Source organism: Scatophagus argus, chromosome 11 (assembly GCF_020382885.2).
Source record: "Scatophagus argus isolate fScaArg1 chromosome 11, fScaArg1.pri, whole genome shotgun sequence".
NCBI classification, from domain to species: domain Eukaryota; kingdom Metazoa; phylum Chordata; class Actinopteri; family Scatophagidae; genus Scatophagus; species Scatophagus argus.
This window is the reverse complement of record NC_058503.1, coordinates 2,518,360-2,540,359: the sequence shown is the minus strand read 5'-3', so window position 1 is coordinate 2,540,359 and position 22,000 is coordinate 2,518,360. Positions and strand designations below refer to the sequence as shown.

The 22,000-nt window shown below is 43.5% G+C and overlaps 2 protein-coding genes across 8 annotated transcripts in view; both read right to left on the bottom strand.

Moving 5' to 3' along the window:
- itgb5 (integrin, beta 5) overlaps positions 1–10,836 on the bottom strand; it is a 44,536-nt gene extending 33,700 nt beyond the window's left edge. Inside the window, exons 1-9 of the mRNA XM_046403449.1 lie at positions 9,941–10,836; positions 9,119–9,204; positions 8,760–8,967; positions 8,385–8,634; positions 7,388–7,556; positions 5,722–5,883; positions 3,692–3,787; positions 3,504–3,593; positions 1,304–1,438 (exon numbers count right to left, since the gene is read on the bottom strand). Coding sequence (XP_046259405.1) covers positions 1,304–1,438; positions 3,504–3,593; positions 3,692–3,787; positions 5,722–5,883; positions 7,388–7,556; positions 8,385–8,634; positions 8,760–8,967; positions 9,119–9,204; positions 9,941–10,019 — 1,275 coding nt within the window. The 5' untranslated portion in view covers positions 10,020–10,836. The remainder of the gene's footprint in view (positions 1–1,303; positions 1,439–3,503; positions 3,594–3,691; positions 3,788–5,721; positions 5,884–7,387; positions 7,557–8,384; positions 8,635–8,759; positions 8,968–9,118; positions 9,205–9,940) is intronic.
- A 329-nt stretch (positions 10,837–11,165) lies between these two features.
- rbm44 (RNA binding motif protein 44) lies at positions 11,166–20,716 on the bottom strand. 7 transcript variants are annotated; one of them, XM_046403457.1, is made up of 16 exons: positions 20,499–20,716; positions 19,184–19,398; positions 19,107–19,109; positions 17,816–18,020; positions 17,122–17,509; positions 16,992–17,053; positions 16,750–16,896; positions 16,492–16,657; positions 16,354–16,388; positions 13,696–13,771; positions 13,426–13,543; positions 13,216–13,335; positions 13,073–13,140; positions 12,788–12,861; positions 11,932–12,154; positions 11,166–11,846 (listed from the first exon to the last, which is right to left on the bottom strand). In XM_046403457.1, coding segments are annotated over exons 3-16 (1,989 nt in total). In that variant the 5' UTR covers positions 19,108–19,109; positions 19,184–19,398; positions 20,499–20,716; the 3' UTR covers positions 11,166–11,540. The 7 variants fall into 7 exon arrangements, with proteins under 7 accessions (XP_046259413.1, XP_046259409.1, XP_046259410.1 ...); XM_046403453.1 differs by having other exon boundaries at positions 19,292–19,398; XM_046403454.1 differs by lacking the exon at positions 20,499–20,716 and adding an exon at positions 20,121–20,279 and having other exon boundaries at positions 13,216–13,332; positions 19,292–19,398.
- Between the last annotated feature and the right edge of the window lie 1,284 nt (positions 20,717–22,000).

Here is a 22,000-nt window from a genome sequence, read left to right as displayed (position 1 = left end):
ACCAAACGAGTATACACTACATAAACAAGATATACGTCTAGACACGCCTCTTCATGCGGCTGTTTTTCAGGGGTTGGGCTAGTGATGGTAATTCTTAATGTTTCAGCATAACAAGACATTTTGGACAATGCTATGCTTCCAACTGTTTGTTGAAGGCCCTTTTCTATTCCAGCATGACTGTTCCTCAGTACACAAAGCAAAGTCCATAAAGACATGGTTGGATGAGTTTGGTGTGGAAGAACTTGACTGGCCCACACAGAGCCCTGACCTCAACCCCATTGGACACCTTTGGGATGAACTGGAACAGAGATTGTGAGCCAGGCCTTTTGGTCCAACATCAGTGTGTGACCTCACAAATGCTCTGCTGCAATGAATGAGCAAATTTTCTCAGAGAAACACTCCAAAGTCTTGTGGAAAGCCTTCCCAGAAGAGTGGAAGCTTTAATAGCCGCAAAGCCGTCTGTGTATTTAGACGGTGATGTCATTAAAGAAGTCCCAGTTTGTGTAATGGTGGCGTGTCCCAATCCATATTTTATACACACACACACACACACACACACACACATTAGCTAAAAGTCTAACAGAAACCTCTGGCTGGCTCGCCAAGGTGAAAGGTACTGTGAAACCTTGTGATCACCTCACCAGACATCTCAACATCTCTGCAGAAGTACAAAACATTTCCATGCTTCTGTAGTCAAGGACAAAACTGTTTCCTTTTTTTCTCACATCGCTGCTGTAAATATGTTGAATATATACTTTGAGTCTGCATGGGAACGCATGCTTTGAGAGTAACAACCTTGAAGAATTCATTCTTGAAAAAAATATTTTTAAGTTACATTTTTTTTCTAGCACAAACGTAGACCACTGCTTCCAGCTGCTTAAATCTGCAACCTCTCTGGCAGAACACGTCGGAGAGCCTGACTTCTTGTTGTTAGTTCAAACTCCGTGTCACTAGTGCTCAGGTTTGTTGCAAAAACACCTTCATAGGAGTGCCTCCATGTGTTTGTTTGAACATAAGTTACATAACTGCATATTTTTCCAGGATAACGCTATAGACTCAACAACTCATTGGTCAAAATTGACTAACCACTGCTTTCAGGAGATCATTTAGTGAAGTGTAGTCATGGAAAATGTGATTCAGTCAAAAACAACCATCCTGAAGTTGACAAACACACAAAATCTCCTTGAGATCTTAAAGCCACTTGAACAAGTTTTCAGAAGTAGAAACCACAAAAACGCTGCTTCGAAGCCAACAAGACACATAAAACATTTAGAATGTGAGGTGAGTGTGGACAGGGACTTACAGTGTCGCCTATCTTCAAGTCGGCACACTTCCTGAGGCCCGGCAGCGGATTTCCATCCTGACAGGTGGCAGTGAAGGAAAGACTGATGTCCTCTGGGTGATCCCACACTGAAAGCTCCACTTTAGATCGGATGTTCTGAGGAGAACACGCAGATTCGGCCAGTACATGTTAGCGACTCCGGGTGAGCAAACGATATCTAGCAGTTACCATTGTGCATATAAACATTTTCCAGTGTCTTGAAACTAGAGCCTCCCACACAGACATTTATAATAAAACCACCTCAGTCTCTCTTCTCAGGCCTGGAACTTTGAGTGCCAGTGTGGAAAAGAGTGAAACATCGGGAATGTGTGTTTCGGTTAGGCACATTTTTATGGCCAATCTTACCAAAACCACAAACGCTGCGCACGGATGCAGGTTGTTGGTGTGTGGATATGAAATACCATGTTGCAATGCCAGCTGCGTTTGGCTCTTAGCACGACGTGCAGACCCAATCTGCAGTCAGTCATGCACAATCACTGCAATGTAACTGTGCCAAGGAAAAATCAGGATCGGACTTGGTGCACATGGATAAGCATGCCCTCATTCGCTCTCTCTCTCTCTCTCACACACACACACACACACACTTACGCTTTTTTCTGACTCCTAACACAATCACAGCGAGAAACAGCTTTGTGCCGCAGTCAAACTTGGGGAAAAATGAGCTGGTTACACAACGTAGCCTCACAGCTTTTGGCAAAACCTATCTAACCAACAACGCCAGAGTGGTGAATATAACGTGGCAGCTGGAATGTTAATAAGGCCATGAGTCAAAGCGCTTCATTCAAGTTCACTCCCACACACTGAGCGTGTCAAGTCTGTGTTTGACACGAGTCTCTGTCGCAGAGAATACACTGTGACGAGCCAAAGGCAAGGGAAAATGTGTCCGCCCACACAGGAAAACATTTAGGGAAAGGCTTCATGAATACATGAAGTGCAGTCCTTTGGTTATAAAAAGCACATTGGAACTAATTATTATTTCACAATGCTCCTGAAGAGCTCTGCTGAAGCAGGGCTGCATTTAATAATTATTTTCATTATCAGTAATATAATTTGTTAATTAGTTAGTTAGTTAGTTGTTTAGTCCAACCTTGTTAGCTTGTGGCCAGTAAACGGCTACTCTTTAATCCATTGTTATATCCATGCCTCAGCTTTGAGTATCACACTAATGCCATTGTTTAGAAATATATAATGTTATTATTTGTGACAGCCATGTATTAGTAATGATTGATGGGAAAAGAAAAAAAAGAAAGAACACAGCTGTTTTGCACAGGTGAAAATACTTTAAGGTTTATTCATTTATTTTTACCCAGCACATTTCCCCTTTCTCTCCACAGATATGCAAAGTTTGCTGGCATACGCCTTAAGTAACACAAGCTGCTTGCCATTTAAACTGGGTATTGCGGAAATGCAGTACAAACGTTGCATACAGGTTTCAGGGCCGAGAAATAACGGAGTATTGGATTGTAGAACTGACTCGTGCACCTGCTGATACCCAATCCAGCATTTTAGGTGGTACCAGAGGCATTTCCAAGGCCGGTATCAGCACCAGAACAATTCATTAAAACAAAGCAAAATCTACTTCCCCCCAGTTCAGTCTTTTCTTAAGTTTTCCACTAACTTGTTGGACAGTGGAAAAGTGGAAAGTTTGAAATGAGCCCCCCCCCTCACCCCCTGGGCTTTGAACAACTAATTTATTCTAAACAAAAAAAATAATAAAAAAAAATAGAAAGAAGAAGATGTCCATCACAGTTTATCAGAGCCAGTGTGATACCTTCAGAACACTTTGCTTTGTCAGACTTAAACGTTTTTCTATTGACTGATTGATCACTTCTATCCCTTGAGAAGGATCTTGAAGAAAAGAATCTAATTTGCCACAGTCAGCTGTTAAAACCACTTCAGCACACCAGCATCTCCACCAAAATGAGAACTCCAGCTCGCGTTCAACAACCACGTCAGCTGGAGGCTCATTAACTGTGTCACAGCAGTGGGAAGACTAAAGAATTTGTGTCCGTTTTCCTCCCCCTCTTTCTTATCTTCTCAGTTCACTCAATGTTGTTACATGACTCTCTCTCTCTCTCTCTCTCACACACACACACACACACACACACACACAAACACAAACAGGAAACAGTCAAACCAGCCCAGATCTTCTTTTACTCACATTGTAGGCTGTGATGATCAGCTGAATTACATTCTTAGAGTCCAGGTCCAGGATTTCCACTGTTGTCCCAGGAATGAGTGCAGTGAAATTCTTTAAAAGAGAAGAAATAAAAGCATTGGTTGCCCATATATAAAAAAGGAATGATGTAATTATGTGTGCTTTAAGATAAGACGGTGAAATCAAAGTACCTTATAAATAACATACAGCCGTTTTGTCACAGCGAAGATGAGAAAGATGTTATTTTCTGCCAGTTTCTCCCCCAGAAGAGCCAGAGAAGGATAGTCCTGTACAGGAATATGGAACATTATGGGTACTTGTGTTCACATATCAAATGTGGCCCCAAGTCAGAACACCAGCCAACAAAAGTTGATTGACATCTGACCCCAGTGCTGTGTTGACATTATTCTGCTGGCCTTCTGACACCAGACAAAACCTGGATGCGCTTCCTTCTTTTCAACGACACACGGTCATGGTCACATGGCATGTGGTTAGAAATCTCCTTGCCTATACAAACAGTATGTTTCATTAGTGCTTACCGGATAACAACAGAGACTAAAGTTAAATGTCTTGTTTAATCCTATTTGCCTTGCTGTCAAAATTGCAGCATGAAGACCAGTGGACAGCCAAGACACACTGCTGTTTGTACTTGTGTTTATCACGTGTCTCTACAGGTATGTATGTTACATGTGAAAATACCTGTAATTTTAGATTTTTACTACACATGTAAATACCTGTATTTTTTAAAATTTGTACTTATCTTGTTGTTTATCCTATTTTTATATCTTTCACTTTCTTTCTTGGTCGGGAAGACTGCAAGTGCAATGTCTGTGCAAAAAAGAATTTCCCTTCGGGGATGAATAAAGGAATTCTGATTCTGATTCTACACTTGGGTTTGGGATTTTGTAACTTTTGGCTAGAAGGTCAAAGTGCTCCGTGTCCACCTGTGATCGGGTCGCCTGAAACGCTTTACGTCAACGCTCGGCAGAAACAGGCTAAATGTGTCCCAGAAAGAGAAGGAGAAGCAACTTGTTTGAGGCCTAATAAGAAAAAATGTTATTCTTGTATGATAAGCAAGAATATCATTTAGTCTCCTGCATTTAGAGGAATAACAACCAAAACATTTTTTTTTTTTAAATGTGATTTTTAATGGCACAGTGCCATCTCCACGACACATTTTAATGCATTCCTTTGACATCTCACTGTCACTGCATCGAACAAAAACAATCCAGTGGTGCCTGGTTTGCATTAAAATCCATCTCAGAACCCGTCCACGCTACCCATGAGTCAGTCTGGTTGAAAATGTGGGCCAGAGCTTTCAAACTGAAATATTTAGAGCTCTCCAGTCAACAATCTATTCTGTGGTTTTACTAGCAGACTCCAGGTGTGAATATGTGTATTGGCCCTTCCCTCTGCAATTACCACCTCGGCCTGCTACTATTAATAAGCATGTGGCGAGCGAGTTGTCGGGTTAAACAGGAATTTTCTTTGGAATAAAGACAGATTTAGCAAACCTAAAATTTTACTTTCAGTCATTAAACAATGGAAATGAAAATGCCCTTTCAAAGGCGGACTTTGTAAGGAAGAGCTACCGGGATCAGTTGGACAATAGAAATGTGTGTTACAGTAAACATCCGGGTTTGAAGTCTCTTGCTAGATTTGAAGCTGCAAGGTGAATTTGCTGCTGTTTAGTGCGATAGTTCTACCCGGGTTGAAAACTGAAAAATGAGTAGCTAGTACAGGTTTACATAAACGGCTGCGTAGTCAAGGTGGCTTCTTCTGAGATAACGCTTTCACTGTAATGTTTTATTTGATAACAGTCTATTCATCTGTGAGAATGATGGATGATAGTTGAGGGCTCTCTACTTTAGACCACATCACCCACTTTCCCGCCACATGCCATCACACTGTGCAATAATAACAGCTAAACTCTGGTCATAACATACAGTCACTACGCACTTTATATGCTTTACACACTCGGTTCACTGCACCTTACATTCTACTTTATTTTGCACAACATGAAACAGCTTATTTTTTGTATATACACTTTTTAATACTGCTTTGTATGTTGCTATTTTTAACATATTTCGTATAGCTTATTGTGTGTATTGCTGCTGCTGCACTGTCATTTCCCAGCCTGGGATCAATAAAGTATATCTATCTATCTATCTTAACGCAGTAGGTTAGTGAGCCAAGCAGCAGAAAAGGCGGCTCCTCTTACCATCTGTGTGGAAGCGCTGTACTCATTCTGGTCATTAAGGTGACACTGTCCATCGTGGGGCTGGACGAGGCCTCCCAGCCTGCCGTCCAGAGCAAGGTGAGGCACATCATCTGTGGCGAACACCAGCAGGTGGTAGGCCTCCTTTCTCCAACCTATCTCCTTCTGTTTACAGCAACAGCAGATTAGGAGCCAAAGGAAACGGTCTGGTTATTACAATTACACCACGCTGTGGTTTGGAAAAGTTATCCAAGACAATATATGTGTGAGACATCTCCATTACAGAAACACATTTTCAACACATTGCTGAATGGATTTAGATCCTGGCACGCAGTATCATTCAACTAAAAACTATTGCCTTCCACAAGCTTGAGAAGCACTGATCCAAACACACACACACACACACACACACACACACAACACAGCCAGAGTGTTCTGTCACAGGCCCAGTCCTGGCTATTATCAAGAGGACATAACAGACAGAGTGCTGACTAATGCATGACACTAAAGAAACATAACATTTCAGCCACTGGAGAGAGGGAAATTTCTCATTTGGGTTTTCATTATTCAGCACAGCACACAACAGAGCTGTGCATGTCCCCACCAGAGGCCTCTTTGGAGAGGAACAAAAGCAAAAAGAATAAGTGTGCTGAACTGTCTCCCGTGGTCGGGTTCGCACAGTAATACAGGAAGCAATTACGCTGTGAGGAAATAAACTTTGATCGACCCTCGAACAGGGCGTGTTAAATAGTTTGTCGTAAAACTGCTCGAGTATAAGACTGTGAAAATATGTAATTAGAAAGACCACACACCCAACAGCCGTGTAAGTGATGTAGCCTCATTTAACACTCAGTGAAACCTCCTTTCACATAGCTGCAGCTGTCAATGTGGGCTGACTTAGTGATTTTCACCTCGTTCAATATTTGTTCTGTTCCAAGGTAAAGCTTATGTTGGTGTTGGTATGTATATTGTGAGAAAAAAGCAACTCCACTAAGCAGTTATTTACCCTTTTTTCCCCATTAACTGCCATAGATATTTTTTTCTGAAATAAGGTGCTATGGGTAATGCTCTCTATGCGCATAGCTGATCTTTAAAGACTTTAAACTCTTTTTTTCTCTTTTTCTTTTAGACACAAACCAACAGTTTAATTCCAGTTAGTTATTTGGAGTCCTCTTCTCGACTTGCTGAACTGACCTCCACACTGAATTAAACTGAAATGATCAATCAGAGCTTGGGATGCAGCCAGCCCAGCCTCCAGTGTCTCTTCTGAAATAGTGCGGCACGAGCAAATTACAAGGCAGGAGCTGCTTGGAGGAAGTCATTCTCTTCCTGTAAAAAACAATTAAACCGGGAGAGGAAAACAGGCATATGACTGGGCCCGTCAGTGACTCGTCCTCGTGTTTAACCAGCTGCACCAGACTGTACTTCCTGTCTATACCCCCCGGTGCTTTTAATTAACAAGCAAATAGATAATAGCCACAAGGGCATCTCAGTGGTTTAACAGCAGCTTTCCCCTCCAAATGCTCCGAATGTTTGCTGTCACTTAATGCAAGTCTGGCTTCAGTTAAGGGGAGCACTCAAAGGATCTCAAAAAGGCGCTGAATAAGACTACTCAGTAGCGGATGACGTTAAGCCTATGTAAGAGATAAAGAAATGATCCGCTCGTCACCTTACAAACAGCAGCCTGCAGGATGGCGTCAAATCCCCCCTCCGGTGCGTCCCGGTTGCGAGATACCATCTGCTTCTGCACTTCTTCATTAAAACGGTCCACTTTGTCTGTCAGCGGGAGGATGTGGCGGAAACCGAAGGTAGGGACGCAGTTGGGGAACAGTTTGTATCTGAGCAGGGGGGGGGGGGACAGAAAGGGAGAGATTTCCTCTGAAAGTCGCAGCAAAAAGGTTTGGCCTTGTTGTATCTCCATTCATGCATGAAATGTATTCACAATGACATGACAGAGCTGAAGTGATTTGTTAGGTTCATTTCGCTTTGATGACGATTTAAAATGTAAAGTCAGACATTCTTCAGGAGCCAGTCGAACTGAATGCAGGCTGTTCTTTTGTCTTGAGCAAAGGCTGAGGTGACCTGGATTGCCTAGAGGTCAAATGTTATCTATACCTTTAAATATTTTTCTTCTGTGCTTCACTGTGTGTGACTGATACACACACACACACACACAACCAAAGCCATAACCTAGATGGGAAGTGATGCGCGATGGCAGTGCTGTCTCACCTCCGGGGCAAACATCGTGTGCCACAGCTTTTTACTCTCCGTCTGTTCTGCTGCCTTTCACTTTGCCCTCATCAACAGCCCAGAGGAGAGGGGGCCATTTTGAAGAACCGCAAATTCACTTTTGCTTTATCAAATATGAAACAAATGTCTTTCTTGCAACTACAGGATTTCTACCTATACATGATTAATGACTGTACAAAAATAGACTGGATGGGTTAGAGCAGATTGTGATTTCAGGATTTCCCTTTTATCTACTGAGGCACACCGACGTCATGAGACGACAGTTCTTTAGCTCGGCCCCACAGAGTCTTTTAGAAATCTACAGTTCCAAAAGTCATCAATAGTCTAAATTTCCCTCAGGATCAATAGTATCTATCTGTCTATGTATCAATCAATACACTCTCCCTCTTCCACATGTGGTGAATCCCACTACCCACCCATTGCACGGATTCTCCTGATACTTTGGAGCTGTGTATGAGAAGGGGGACATGTTTTTGTCCACAAAGGAACCAAAGCCCAGTCTGAAGTTGCTGGTGAGCTTGCCCATCTCCAGGGCCAGCTTTGTACCCAAGTTACGGATGGTGTCCAGATCATCTTTCATGGAAAGAGAGAGGTCCATCAGGTAGTAGAGATCCACCGGGTAGTCCTCCACCTGCCGTACCTGCAGGCCAAACCACGTCTGGTCTCCTGAATGGGGACGTAGGAAGAATCTGTTAGCTGGTTTGCTAAATAAAGAAAGCTGCTGTTTAACCGTGCCTTCTCTCAGGCGTGTGCAGCAGTTACGCTTGACTCTGCATGTGCAAAATACGTACCAGGCCTCAGGCTGAGAGAGATCTTCTGAGGCATGATCTGGACGACATCGTACTGGGTCAAGCCGGACCCTTTCGAACTCAGGGGAATGTTCTGCAGGACGGATATGCTGCTTTTGGGGTATTCAATGAACTGTGCCCCACAGCCCCTCTTCTCTAAGTTTTGAATAAAATCGCATCTTGATGTCAGAGTCCGTCCCCTGCCAAAATCCTGTAGGATGCAAAACCACAAAAATTAACATTAGCGTTTGCCGAAGCTCAAGAATAAAAATGATCAGGTTTTGAATGCAACGGCATGTCGTCAGCAGTCATTACTTCATCTTTGTAGAAATCCTAAAAATATCGCAGAAGGAAAGCTATACCTCTTGTGCGCACCAGGCGCAACTGGGGTGAATCAGGAGGCATTCTTCACAGGACGTAGCACTGCCACTCATACACATGTTGAGACCTGAGAAGGTGTGGGGAAAAGATCACAGAGAGACGGTTTGAAGACCAAAACTGAAATGGAACAACAATCACTCATGTATTTCTATAACGGCATTAAATAAGGACCCAGAAAAACAGAGACAGCTGTGCACAGCAACGCAGTGCCAACTGGTTTTGTTGGCAGTAGGTGCGAGTATCCAACTCTGAAGCTTTGTGGTTTTGCATTGGACTACATTATACTGTGTTTGTGTGTGTATTTTGGTGAACTGTTGGAGAAGCGTCACAGTATAAATGTAGCCCAATGAAATCAAACACCACTGATGTCACACGGTGCCAACAATTACAAAGCAGAACATTCAGGACGTTTTCATGACTTTGCACGGGTGTTTCTATATTATGCAGCTCAGTCATTGTGTCTGTGCTGCAGAATTCCATAGCTGCTGGCATTTGGTGATTATCTATACGCCTCCAAAGCCTATAAAGGCGCAATCCCATGTTTTGTACATTTTGAGATTCTTTACTTAGCTTTAAGGAGGCCGATTTGAAAGCGAGACAATATAGTATTTCTTCCACTCAGAGCCATCTCAAAGTGCGCTAGTGACCACAGTCAGACTTGTTTCTATCTCCTCCATGTGGCTCTAGTTTACAGTAGCTCTAAACTCCACGTCTGTGTGTGTACACCAAACACTGGCTCATGGGGTGATGTTACAAAAACAGGCTGATACTAAGTGCTAGTTGCCAACCCTGCCTTGTCCTACCTCTGGCACTGTGCAGAAATGTTTGCAGAAGCACGCAGCACAGAGCCGCTCGCCACATCCACGTCCTCGGGTTCCACATGGTGCGCCTCAACGCTTTTGTGAAATACCAGATCTGTAGCTCAGTTCGCAGCTGACACAGATGTACTACTTTACCACCAGACCTCTCATTGAATGTAGTCCTGGCTATTGGTGCAAACCAAAAGAGTAAAGCGCGCTTAGACCATCTCAGCTCCACCGAAGCGCTTAAATTCTGCTCACAATGGAGGATCTGGGTGAAAGCAGACGGGTTTCCATTGTTAAAATGTGCAGGCACAGAGAGCTCCACACAGTCCTGCTGGTCTGCTGTTTGAACTCCGGTCCGTCGAGTGTCTCTGGTTGGACGCCTCTACTGCCTTCCACGTCTTGTCTACTTCTTCACCCATAGCTGACAGCAACTCCTCAACTTCTCCATTGATTTCACGGCCTTCCTCACTCCGATTCCGTTACAGTGTGTTCAGACGTGAAGAAAAAGAGGAAACAAAAAGGGCCGACAGATAAACAAATAAACATACACAACTCCAGCAGTGATTTTCTCTCCCAGATTTGAGTTGCTTGTGTTCTCGGTTCGTCCGGTTTGCGTCCCAGCTGGAATCTCCGCCCACTCCCAAATACGGATTACATTAACCCGTTCGTTACAGCCGGCACCGTTGCGGTTGACACCCGCAGGGTTTGCCCGCAGTTGGTGCGGACACCTAGTGGTGGCTCCCAAGAACTGGTCCAGGAACGGTAGGGGGGGTTATAGTTAGTTGTTCAACAACACAACTGAGCAGTTCCGAGACGTTCGTATGTAGTAGCGTCAAAAAGGCGTCGGTTTACTGCGTACAAACTGGCCCACCCCCAGCTTCTTTGGGTCAGAGGGAGCCATCCTCACCAGGCTTCACTTCCGGTTAGCCGGTGTCTACACTAAAGCACCATAGTGAGGTCAGTCCAATTAGGGAAGCGCTGGGCAATTAATGCCGACAGACGCAGATACGTGGGTCCACACGTAAAAAATTAAAAACGCCAGGCTTTTCAAAATAAACACGGCGTAAATACTAAGACATACTGCGGCTGGACCGGGATGCCCAAAGGGCCGTATGTGGCCCACGGGCCGCAAGATGCCCAGGTCTTAATCAGTCTTATTAGTCAAAGAAATCACTTGGGTCAACACACACGATGGCTCACCATAAGCACAACCAAGTGAAAATATGTCAACGCCAGCTCTTTTTATTGACAGCACCCATAAAATACAAACAAAGCCGTTGCGTATAAAAAGTGTACGCAACCTTAAACGTGATTTGAATTCGAAATATCTTTATGAACTATGTTCTTTTAAAAATAAGTTAACGAATGAACTGAAACTGGCCTAGGAGGTGTTGTGCGAAGCCCTCAAATTTTCAATGAAGATGCACTCAAAAAACATTCTGACGCTATTCAGAAAAATAACAGAGAAACTGTGATAGATTAAAGTTTTACCATAACTTTTTCAGGCTTCACCGTCACCATATTTGACTTGCAAAGAATAACTTGAGGGGTTGTGAGCTGCTCTAACAAATAACTTCCAACAAGTCAGCGGTTAACATCATGAGGCGTTCAAGCGTTGTGTGGCACTCGCGGGCCTGATCAGAAGCTCTGAAGTCATCTCCCGGATGGTCCTGAGGGGCAGGCTGCAGAGGACGCCCTGGTGCTTGGCCTTCAGCTCTATCAGAGCATCCACAATCCTCTGCCTTCCAACATCCGGGTGGCGCTGTGTCAGCTCTGCCATCAAGGTATCGAAGCTGCCCATGGTGCCATAGTGTTGGGGCACATAGGTTCCCTTTGCTGTGGGGGACATGCAGACCACCTTTCTGATCTTGACGATGGAGTGGAGCGGTGGCTCGGTTATCAGCTAGAGAGAGGACAGAACAGATTTCTACTACTGGGGCACTGGGTTCACTTAATACGTAAGGTGCTTTTGTCCTTCCTAGCCTCACCTTTCTTTCGGTGCTGCTGGATTCGCTCTTGGAGGTCTGTGGTTTGATGGTGTCCTGTGAAAACTCTGGGCCGGTGATGTAGGCCAAAGTCTGACTGTGGCTCCCACCAACGTCTCCTTTGATGTGCTGCACATGCAAAGTGTGGCCTTGCACGCTGCAGCCATTCAGCTCTCTCGCCGCAGCCTCCGCAAATTGAGGTCCACCTGTCATCACTATGGCAACTCTGGAGAACACAGCCAGGAATACAAACAGTTGTTGGACAGACATTTGCATGTCCACTCGGGTGGCAATAAGGCATTAGAGAACTTGCAGCTTCAACAGCTGGAGTTTGTCTTTACTAAGTGACACTGACAAGTGACACGAGGGCAGCCGTGGGGCCTAGAGGTTGGAGAAGCGGCTTGTGATCGGAGGGTCACTTCGATTCCCCCACCGGATGGGCAGAAAAAATTTGGGTGTGGTGGAGTGATTAATGCGAAAAATGCTCCCCCCCTTCCATTAGCTGGCTGATGTGCCCTTGAGCAAGGCACTTAACCCCCAATATGCTCCCCAGGCGCTTGACGCTGCCCACTGCTCCTGTGTGTGTTTCACTGCATGTAATTTGCTGGGTGTTGCGTGTGTGTTCAACTAAGGATGGGTCAAATGCAGAAGACGAATTCAGTGTGTGTATGTAAAAATATATATACTGTCAATAAAGCTGATTCTTCTTCTTCTTCATACCAAACAGGTAACAAATCTGACATACAGACAAAGCTGAAGAACATTTGTGACTTTGTGACAACACATGAATGCACGGACAACAGAGCGACAGTAATGTGCGATACACTAGACATTCTCAGACAGCAGAGCAGGAGCTCACCTCACATCATTCTTTAAAGCAGAGATGCTGACTTCAGAGGCATGGTAATTCTCAAACCACAGCATCACATCACTCTGGCAAAGACAGCATTTTAATTAGAGTCTGCACTGCCATCTGGTGGATATAACGGTACTTTACAACACACTAAAAAAAAAAACATCTGAACTGCTGCTTAACTTTCCCAACATATATTATTACTGGATACCATCTGACAAATTATTCTTATGGGTGCTGCTTTGAGATAGTAACCTTTGAGTGGCCAGCAGCAGAAATGGACAAACTCACCGGTGTCACACTGCAGGGGAGATTGGAAACATACAGTAGTGAGCTTTTGGTGTCCTGCCTGCTTGATTCTATAGTTAAAAACAAATTCACCATTGAGGATTTGATCCAAAATGATTTTAAAATCTCATTCACTGACCACCTACCTTTAGTCATATCAGCGGGATGCTGTCCCGTCTCAGCAGCAAGTGCAGGTTCTGTAGGCTCCAGGACCTCCTCAGCATCATACCACGCTTCGCTAGCATTGAGCTCTTTGCACGCAGCTGCTGTCCACACAAAAAAAATGGCACATCTGTGATTTAACCAACTATGTCCTAGGTAATTAATTAAAATATCAGAAGAATTCTTTTGCTTACATGGCTGCTTTTGGTCATGCTTGTTTGCATTAAGGACAGTGTCTCTATCCTGGGGGACAAAAGTAACAGCTCTCCATGCTTTGTTGTTCCCCTTGATCTGCTCCTTTCTCTGAATGTGCTGGGAAAGAAATGAGTCAGGAGGGAAAAGGTGTTCAGACTGATGAGGACTTGGTGCCAAACAGGGTTCAATTAACAGTAATAAAACAACAAGCTTCTCAATGGTTTGGTTTTAGTAGCACTCTTCTCTAACATCTCAGGCTATAAGCATACCTGGCAGCCATTTCTGCTTTGATTATCAGGACTTCCATGTTCTTCACCTAATGTATTATGCAGCTCATGGCAGCTCCTTGGCATCAGAAAAGACAATATCACAGTGTTTAGAAAGTAAAATGCCCTGTCTGTTAAACTGCTGAAACTGAATTACATTAGGCAACCACACGGGTATGAGTGGGGTACCACAGCCCTGTATGAAATGGACTCCGGGTCTAAATTATTAAAGACCATAGTATCGATAAAATCTGAAAAGATCAATTCTGCTCTTGAAACTGGAGAAGAAAATAGATTTCATGTTTATTGTTGATACATAAAAGTCATCTTGCACATTTTACCTCACCAACCCTGTTTCTGATTAAGACATTTGTCTGTGATGTATCCAGAAGACAGATCTCTGTCAGAGCCTGTGTGAGGCTTCACCACCACCTTAACAATAAACATTACTAATCTTAAGCTAACCCTAACCTCAGCCTAACCTTAAAGCAAGTCTTCACCCTAATATTTAATGATTTACATTGTGGGGACTTTGTGTTTTGTCCCCATAAGTAAGGAGGGTCCTCATAATGTGACTGCGTAATCAGATTTTTGTCCCCACAACTACAGGAATACACGTCCTCACACACACACACACACACACACACACACGGTAGAGATACCTAATGGACAGAAGTGTGGTTACACTCCACCAGAGTCAAAACACAAAACACAAGCAATCTGTCTAAACATCTAGCACCACGTGCAGGCAGAGAAATGCAGTACAGCCTGACTCACAGTTCATCTGTTGTTTCCACAGATACAGTATGTTCTGTAAGCTAATGGCCCGGAACACACACACACACACACACACACACACACACACACACACACACACAGAGAGAGAGTTAACTAAACTTTGCAAACTTGTGTTAATGGTTATATGCAACCATTAGCCAACTTATTGTTATAGATGTGTTCATTAATTCAGTCTGAGAGGGTCAGAGCATTATCTAAACTATTGGTCAGAAATTCAACTTCAGCTTCACACCACTCACAGGAGGAGTGAGTTAAAACACTCATTTAAAAAAAAAAAAAATCCTGCATTCAGCATTTTTTTTATGAAGAGTGACAACAGTCAACAGTCAGTTATCAATATGCTGATCTTTCTCAAGAATTATTGCACGTTTTGTTTTACATTTTCATCATCACAAAATCAGTTTATAACAGTGACTGGTTCAAAACACAGCTCTATACCCTCCGCAGGGTGCTTGAGGGTTCATGGGAGTTTGCCCAACCGGTCCACATGTGTTTTGTGGACTTGGAGAAGGCATTCGACCGTGTTCCCCGTGGCATCCTGTGGGAGGTGCTCTGGGAGTATGGGGTCCGGGGTCCTTTGCTAAGGGCTGTGCGGTCTCTATACTCTCGGAGCAGGAGCTTGGTCCGCATTGCCGGCAGTAAGTCGGACCTGTTCCCAGTGCATACTGGCCTCCGGCAGGGCTGCCCTTTGTCACCGGTCCTGTTCATTATTTTTATGGACAGGATTTCTAGGCGCAGCCAGGGGCCGGAGGGTGTCTGGTTTGGGAACCACAGGATTTCATCTCTGCTTTTTGCGGATGATGTTGTCCTGTTGGCTTCTTCAGGCCAGGACCTTCAGCGTGCGCTGGGGAGGTTCGCAGCCGAGTGCGAAGCAGCTGGGATGAGAATCAGTACCTCTAAATCCGAGGCCATGGTTCTCGACCGGAAAAAGGTGGTCTGTCCCCTTCAGGTTGGAGGAGAGTTCCTGCCTCAAGTGGAGGAGTTTAAGTATCTCGGGGTCTTGTTCACGAGTGAGGGAAGATGGGAGCGTGAGATTGACAGGCGGATTGGTGCAGCGACAGCAGTAATGGGGTCGTTGTACCGGCCCGTCGTGGTGAAGCGAGAGCTGAGCCGCAAGGTGAAGCTCTCAATTTACCAGTCAATCTACGTTCCTACCCTCACCTATGGTCATGAACTTTGGGTCATGACCGAAAGAACGAGATCTCGGATACAAGCGGCTGAAATGAGCTTTCTCCGCAGGGTGGCGGGGCGCTCCCTTAGAGATAGGGTGAGGAGCTCTGTCACCCGGGAGGAGCTCGGAGTAGAGCCGCTGCTCCTCCACATCGAAAGGAGCCAGTTGAGGTGGCTCGGGCATTTGTTCCGAATGCCCCCTGGACGCCTTCCCGGGGAGGTGTTCCGGGCATGCCCCACCGGGAGGAGGCCCCGAGGAAGACCCAGGACACGCTGGAGGGACTATGTCACTCAGCTGGCCTGGGAACGCCTTGGGGTCCACCCGGAAGAGCTGGAGGAAGTGTCTGGGGAGAGGGAAGTCTGGGTATCCCTGCTCAAGCTGCTGCCCCCGCGACCCGGTCCCGGATAAAGCGGAAGAAGATGGATGGATGGATGGTTCAAAACATTGCTGTTTCATCTGCTATAATTTTTTTAAATTTTATTTTACTTATTTTACATTTCAATAAAATTAGTAGTCGCTGATAAATTAATTCTGTTGTTAATTTGTTTCTTTTTTCCTCCTCTTAAAAAGTATCTGAAAGAACTGCTAAGAGTACTGTTAAAGTACTGGAATCAATAAGCAGTATTGGTAAGAGCAGCAGTAATACAGTTAAAATCTTAACAATACTAATCCCTTTGTATGTGTTTACATACCAAGATGGAACTTTTCCCAGCACATCATCAATGATCTAAACAAAGAAGTAGAATCAGACAAAGAATTAGACCATTACCAGTAGAGATGTGGTACTGAAGTACTTGAAGACATCATTTGATTAATAGGCTGAGTCTTACCTGTGCAGGTATGTAAAGCGCTCCTGTGGTTATCGTCTCCAAGTCAACAGACAGAGGCTTCAGCTGCTCCAGAGGAACCCCTGCCAGGATCTTCTCTCTCATGTGACTATAATCAGATTCCAGCTGTTGCAAAACACTTACAATGTTTGCAGGAAGGCTCTCTAACCTACAGAGAGGGGCAGTAAATAATATCAGTAAATATCAGTAAGCTTCAATAGCTGGCATAGGCAAAATGTGATGTGACTGATGCGTCCTTACAGTGGGATGTGCTGGCCTGCATCACTGGTAGAGTAGAGTTTCCAGCAGTGCTGTGTGCACATGCTGTACTGCAGGGCCAGGAGGCACAGCTCTGCTTGCTGAGCACGCTGAATACAGTCACATTCCTTTCTCATTTTACAACCCAAACTGGAAATATATATATTTAATTAGAACATATTAGCCCTGCTGTGGAAGAAATCCCTTTGGGACATGTTGAACGTGGGCCTGTGCGTATCCAATACCTTTTTATTTTCTTTTTTTCTTCTGTCTGTTCCTCTTTAGCCATCCTCAGTTTGAGAAATTCCTAAAAAGTTAAAAAGTCTGTAATATACTGGAGCTACTGTAATGACTGCTCTCGGGTTTCAACCTTACCTCAGCGAGATAGTCCAGATCTGCCATGTGGACCTCAGTGTTGACATGCTTGTCGCGTGTTCCTTGATCTTCAGTCTGGGTGGAGGCTGGCATGTACAGTGAAGGCTCAGTGCCAACCTTACCATCACAGGTAGAAACACGGGGCACAGGAGAGGTGGACTTTTCGGCAGCGTTCACCTCGATGACGGACTGATCAGACGTCACGGTTACGCTATCACACGTAATTGGACCTGCATGAACCCCAGTGATATGTGCGTTCACATCTTTGCTAGGCAAACAGGAAAGTATGCTCTTATCGTCCTCCATGATGCCACAGAAGTGGTCAGTCCGATCTGCAGGGCTGAAGCTAGCCTCGCCGTCATCATCAACAGTCGTTGGCCATTCTGACCTGTAACACATGTTGCTTATATCAATAAGAATTAAAGCTGCACACGGACATGAAACACAGGACAATGACTCGAAACAGTTTCATAAAATAGTCATACTTAGATGTGAACAGATTGTTAGACAACAATACTTTACATAGATTTCACTGACATTCAAAGTTTATTCATACGAAGACTTTAATTAACCTAAAAGTCAATTAACTACACAGAGTGACACGTCAAAGTGAAGTCTCTTTTGCTCAAGGTGGTTTGCTGCAGCTGATATAAATAGATTACAATGACCAAAAAAAAAAAAAAAAACAACTTACACTTGGTGGACCTTGAGATGGTTTGGTTCCTGTGTGATGGGGCTGTTGACTGTTTGGCAGCCGTCTTGCATGTGGACTAGCTGTTCGGCATTGCAGATTTCCCCATGTTGGTGTGATTCATCCCTGCTGATGCTACAGCCAAGCAAGGTTAAAGTCTCCCTTTCATTATTGGGAAACATCTCCAAAGCTAGACGTGTGTGCGGCAGAGGAGCAAACAAACAGAGGTGTTCAGTTAAAACTTTACTAGTAGAATAGGTGGGGCTCAATGTAAGAGCTATCTCCTGTGAGCTGTTGTTCACGCTGAGGTTTCTCCCATTTTTTCCTGTTAAAGGTTTTTCTAGGAGTTTTTCCTTAGTCGATGTGAGGGTCGAAGGGCATCATTGCCAAATTCTAAATCTACATCTACATTTAAAACATTTTTTACAGTATCTGCCTTCCTCAGAGTTTCCTGTTGTCTTTCCCTTCCTTTCTACAGCTTCTATATGGACATTGAAAATATTTGGCAATGAAATCATGAAAACACACATTAACAGAACTTTTCACATTTTGTCTGAGCAACCTGTAGTTGCTTGTCATTGTGTAATATATGGAAAGGAAATGTTGGGCTAAAGTGGCGGTCTGTTTTCATGTGTTAAAATGTCAGTCAACAGGCTGCGTTCAACAATGACAGTTTTTATCTACAAACAATGCAGATAATGTTGAAAGTACCAGTCCTGCCCAGCCATCAATGACATCCAGCAAGCATAAGTATTGTCACAGTTACTGCAGTGAATTGATCAAGCGAGTTAAAGATTTATCATTTTAAATGTAGATTAATTTGACAATGGTCTCAATTCATTTTCAAATTATTTTTTAATAAATTTAGTATAGGTCTTTGATTAATAGGAATTGCTTTATTAAGAGGGAAATTCAATTTTTTTCAACAGAGTTTACACTAGAGATGTGTATGATTAACTGACTTGCTCTTTTGACGTTGTTACCCTCAACAGTCTACAGCACCAACATTAGTGCAGCAGGAGTCCCGTTTAGGCTTAGCTGCTACAGTAGACATTCAAATAACATATTGATGTAATTTGCACAGAAATGTTATGTTTTCATAGTCAAATGTTGCTTCATAAAAACACAAGCATTTGTTACTAACGTTAACAATGACGGTTAACTGTTGTGTCTAAGATGTTATCAGAAAATGTGATTAATGGTTTTGAATGGTTCTTATAATGTACACAAATATTTTTGGATATCGTTTAACCTTATTGATTAAATTGTGCTCATTTTGACAGGTTCTGAGGGTTTTCTTACTTTTAGACCGTCCGATTGGTCTAAGTTTAAACTTTCCTATTAATCATCAGGAAAACGAATCATACTCACATCAGCTCTAATATGATGTATGGGCACAAGCGGTCTGAACAGGCGTAACCTCGCTGCTGTACTCACACTTAGGATTACTCTAACCAAAGTGGCAGCACTGAAACACACCTTGCATGATCGTTCTGTCCTCTGGAGACAAACTGAGATACCAACCCAGCAGCTTTGGGTCAGTTAAGGTGAGGTATGGATGAGCATCCACCAAATCAAAGACAGACCTGCAAAGGGCAGAACAGGAACTCTTGCTTATTCATGCTCATACAAACATGGACAGACACAGAGAGGCAAAGCAGATGTAACAGTCAATGCATCCCTTTCCAGAAACAACTGTCGAAGAAGAAAGCACAGTAAGATAAATGAACGGCATCCTCGGCAGATATTCTTAATAACAAGCTTTTTAAGATGTCACTGTTGACATTTTTTTGTTGACATTTAGATAGTAACGTTAGGTAAAGAAATTCAGCCCACCAAGAAACTCACAGTCACTTCGTAGGTAACGTTAATCTTTGACCTAGCGTAATTAAGAGTCACCTCCACTGCTTTTAACAGACATATTGTTTACAACACAACGTAACTTACTTGGACTTGGCTTTTGAATCATATTGTAAAAATGAGGTACGCCCGCGTAATTAATTATTTTACTTGCCATATATGATGGCCTAGAAACAGTCACCCGATAAGGTGGTTGGAGTGGAAAACAAATCTGGAAAACAGTCATGGTTGGGGTGTTAGAAACAGTCGTCCAAGTATTAAAATAATGTGTCGTAGGCCACCCGCTGCCAACATAGTGTGGCTGCATGGCTGCTGAAAAATGAACGTCATCGGCTAACATTAGCAAACAAGCTTAAGGATACGCTAAACATGCGTCTGGTGTTTACATCATCTAAAAACTAACATTAACGATTGAACGTTAAAGTTTTGTTTTGTTTTGTTTTTTTACCTGCTTGACTTGTCACTTTCACTGTCTTTATTAAAAGCGAAATATGTGTTAAAGCAGATAGCAGGTTGCTGTTGATTTCTGTTGCAGTAACGCTAAGTTACCGGTGGCGGTGGTTTTGGCTAGGTTAGCTTGTGCTACTTCATCTAACTTGACACAATCCGTCAATTGCGTTAATTGATAACTAGCTGTTAGAGCGTGTCGTCTCTAAAGGGGTTGTACACCCAAAATAATGGGAAGTAACTATTTAATTGTGTCCACCCATGCAGCTATACAGGATTTTATTCCAGCTCTACTTTAATAATACTTGGGAAAAATAAGTTAAGACAGTGTAATCAGTAAAATCAACAGATTTGAGTGAAAATACCTCTTAATACCAACCTCACTCACATTGCCTTCCAGGCATGGTCCTACATGCAGCAAATAGCTGGGTTCTTGTCATTGAAATTCTTAATGGCAGATGGAAACTTTCTCAGGATGACTGCTTCATACTTAACCCCAGTAAAACAACTTCGCTTTCCTCATTTTCATCTCTTTGTCACATCTTCTAAGGGAACTACACTGCTCCCACCCTGTAGGACCACAATGCCTGAATTAGCCTGCGTCATATTCTCCTTTTGAAGCCCTGGAAGTTACGGCACAATTGAACCTCTGTTCTACTTGTTTTGGTACTGGCCCAAACTAAGCTTTAATTAAAATTGGATTCATCATCTTGTTCACTTATTTGATCACAGGGTTTCTACTAAGCGAGAGTGATGCATTGGACCTGTAAGGCCATACGCTATAATTACACAAGTCATGCATCGCCGCTGTGTGTTTCAGATCAACTGCACAAACAACATAAAGCATTCATTTGTCATTTTCTCCACATGTACTTTTCCCGTCGAAACCCTCTTTCCCAATGTCACTAAACATTTAGTAGAAAATATTACACAGCACTGGGCAGTTAACATTTAACCCAGAGACTAGGACCTCCCCACCCAAACTTGAATAGTTTAGTATCTTCCTCTCACTCAAGGATCACTTGATCATCAGTCCCTCTTTACATAGCATATCACCTGTCTGCTCCAACTGTCTCCTCACTCAGAATGTTTTTTTGTTTTCCTGTCAACTTGACTGAATCCATATAAGTTCAGACCAACTATATGATGTAAAGGTGGACAACATGAGGAGCATCTTGAGTGGGAGCATCACCACATGGATGGGCAGCTGCACAAAGCAGGACCTCTCGGCCCTTAGGAGGGTAGTCCGCTCAGCTGAGAGGACAATCAGAACAACTTTAGCCGACCTGCAGGACATTTACATCAAACGATGCAGGTCGAGAGCCGAGAAGATCCTCAGGCAGCCCCATCACCCCGGACACTCACTCTTCTCCCTGTTGCCATCAGGCCGTCGGTTCCGCTGCCTGAGAACCAACACTGAGAGGATGAGGAAAAGCCTCTTCGCCCAGGCCATCCGTCTGCTCAACAGTGAGCGTTAATCTGGACAATCCTACTCCCACCTGCACTAGATGTAAATACTATTCATGTAAATACTGCACATTTTCATTTTTTTCATTTTATTATTTTTTTTATAAGCGTTCTATTTTACAATATTTCAATTTTACTTACCTATTTTTTGGTAGCAGGAACATAAAGAATTTCACTGCACATCGTACCGTGTCTGATTGTGTGTGTGACAAATAAACCCATCTTGTACCTGTCTTGTATCTTGTATAAGAGTTCCCCAAAAATAAAGCCAAAACATCTTAATCTCCTGCTTGTGGCTGGCTCCAGTCTCCAGTATAGGTCATAAACCCCTCCTCCTTCATGTGCACAGAGGAGACTTAGATCAAAATGAAAAGTCACAGTATGTGTCAGATAAATTTTTCAGGGATATGAATT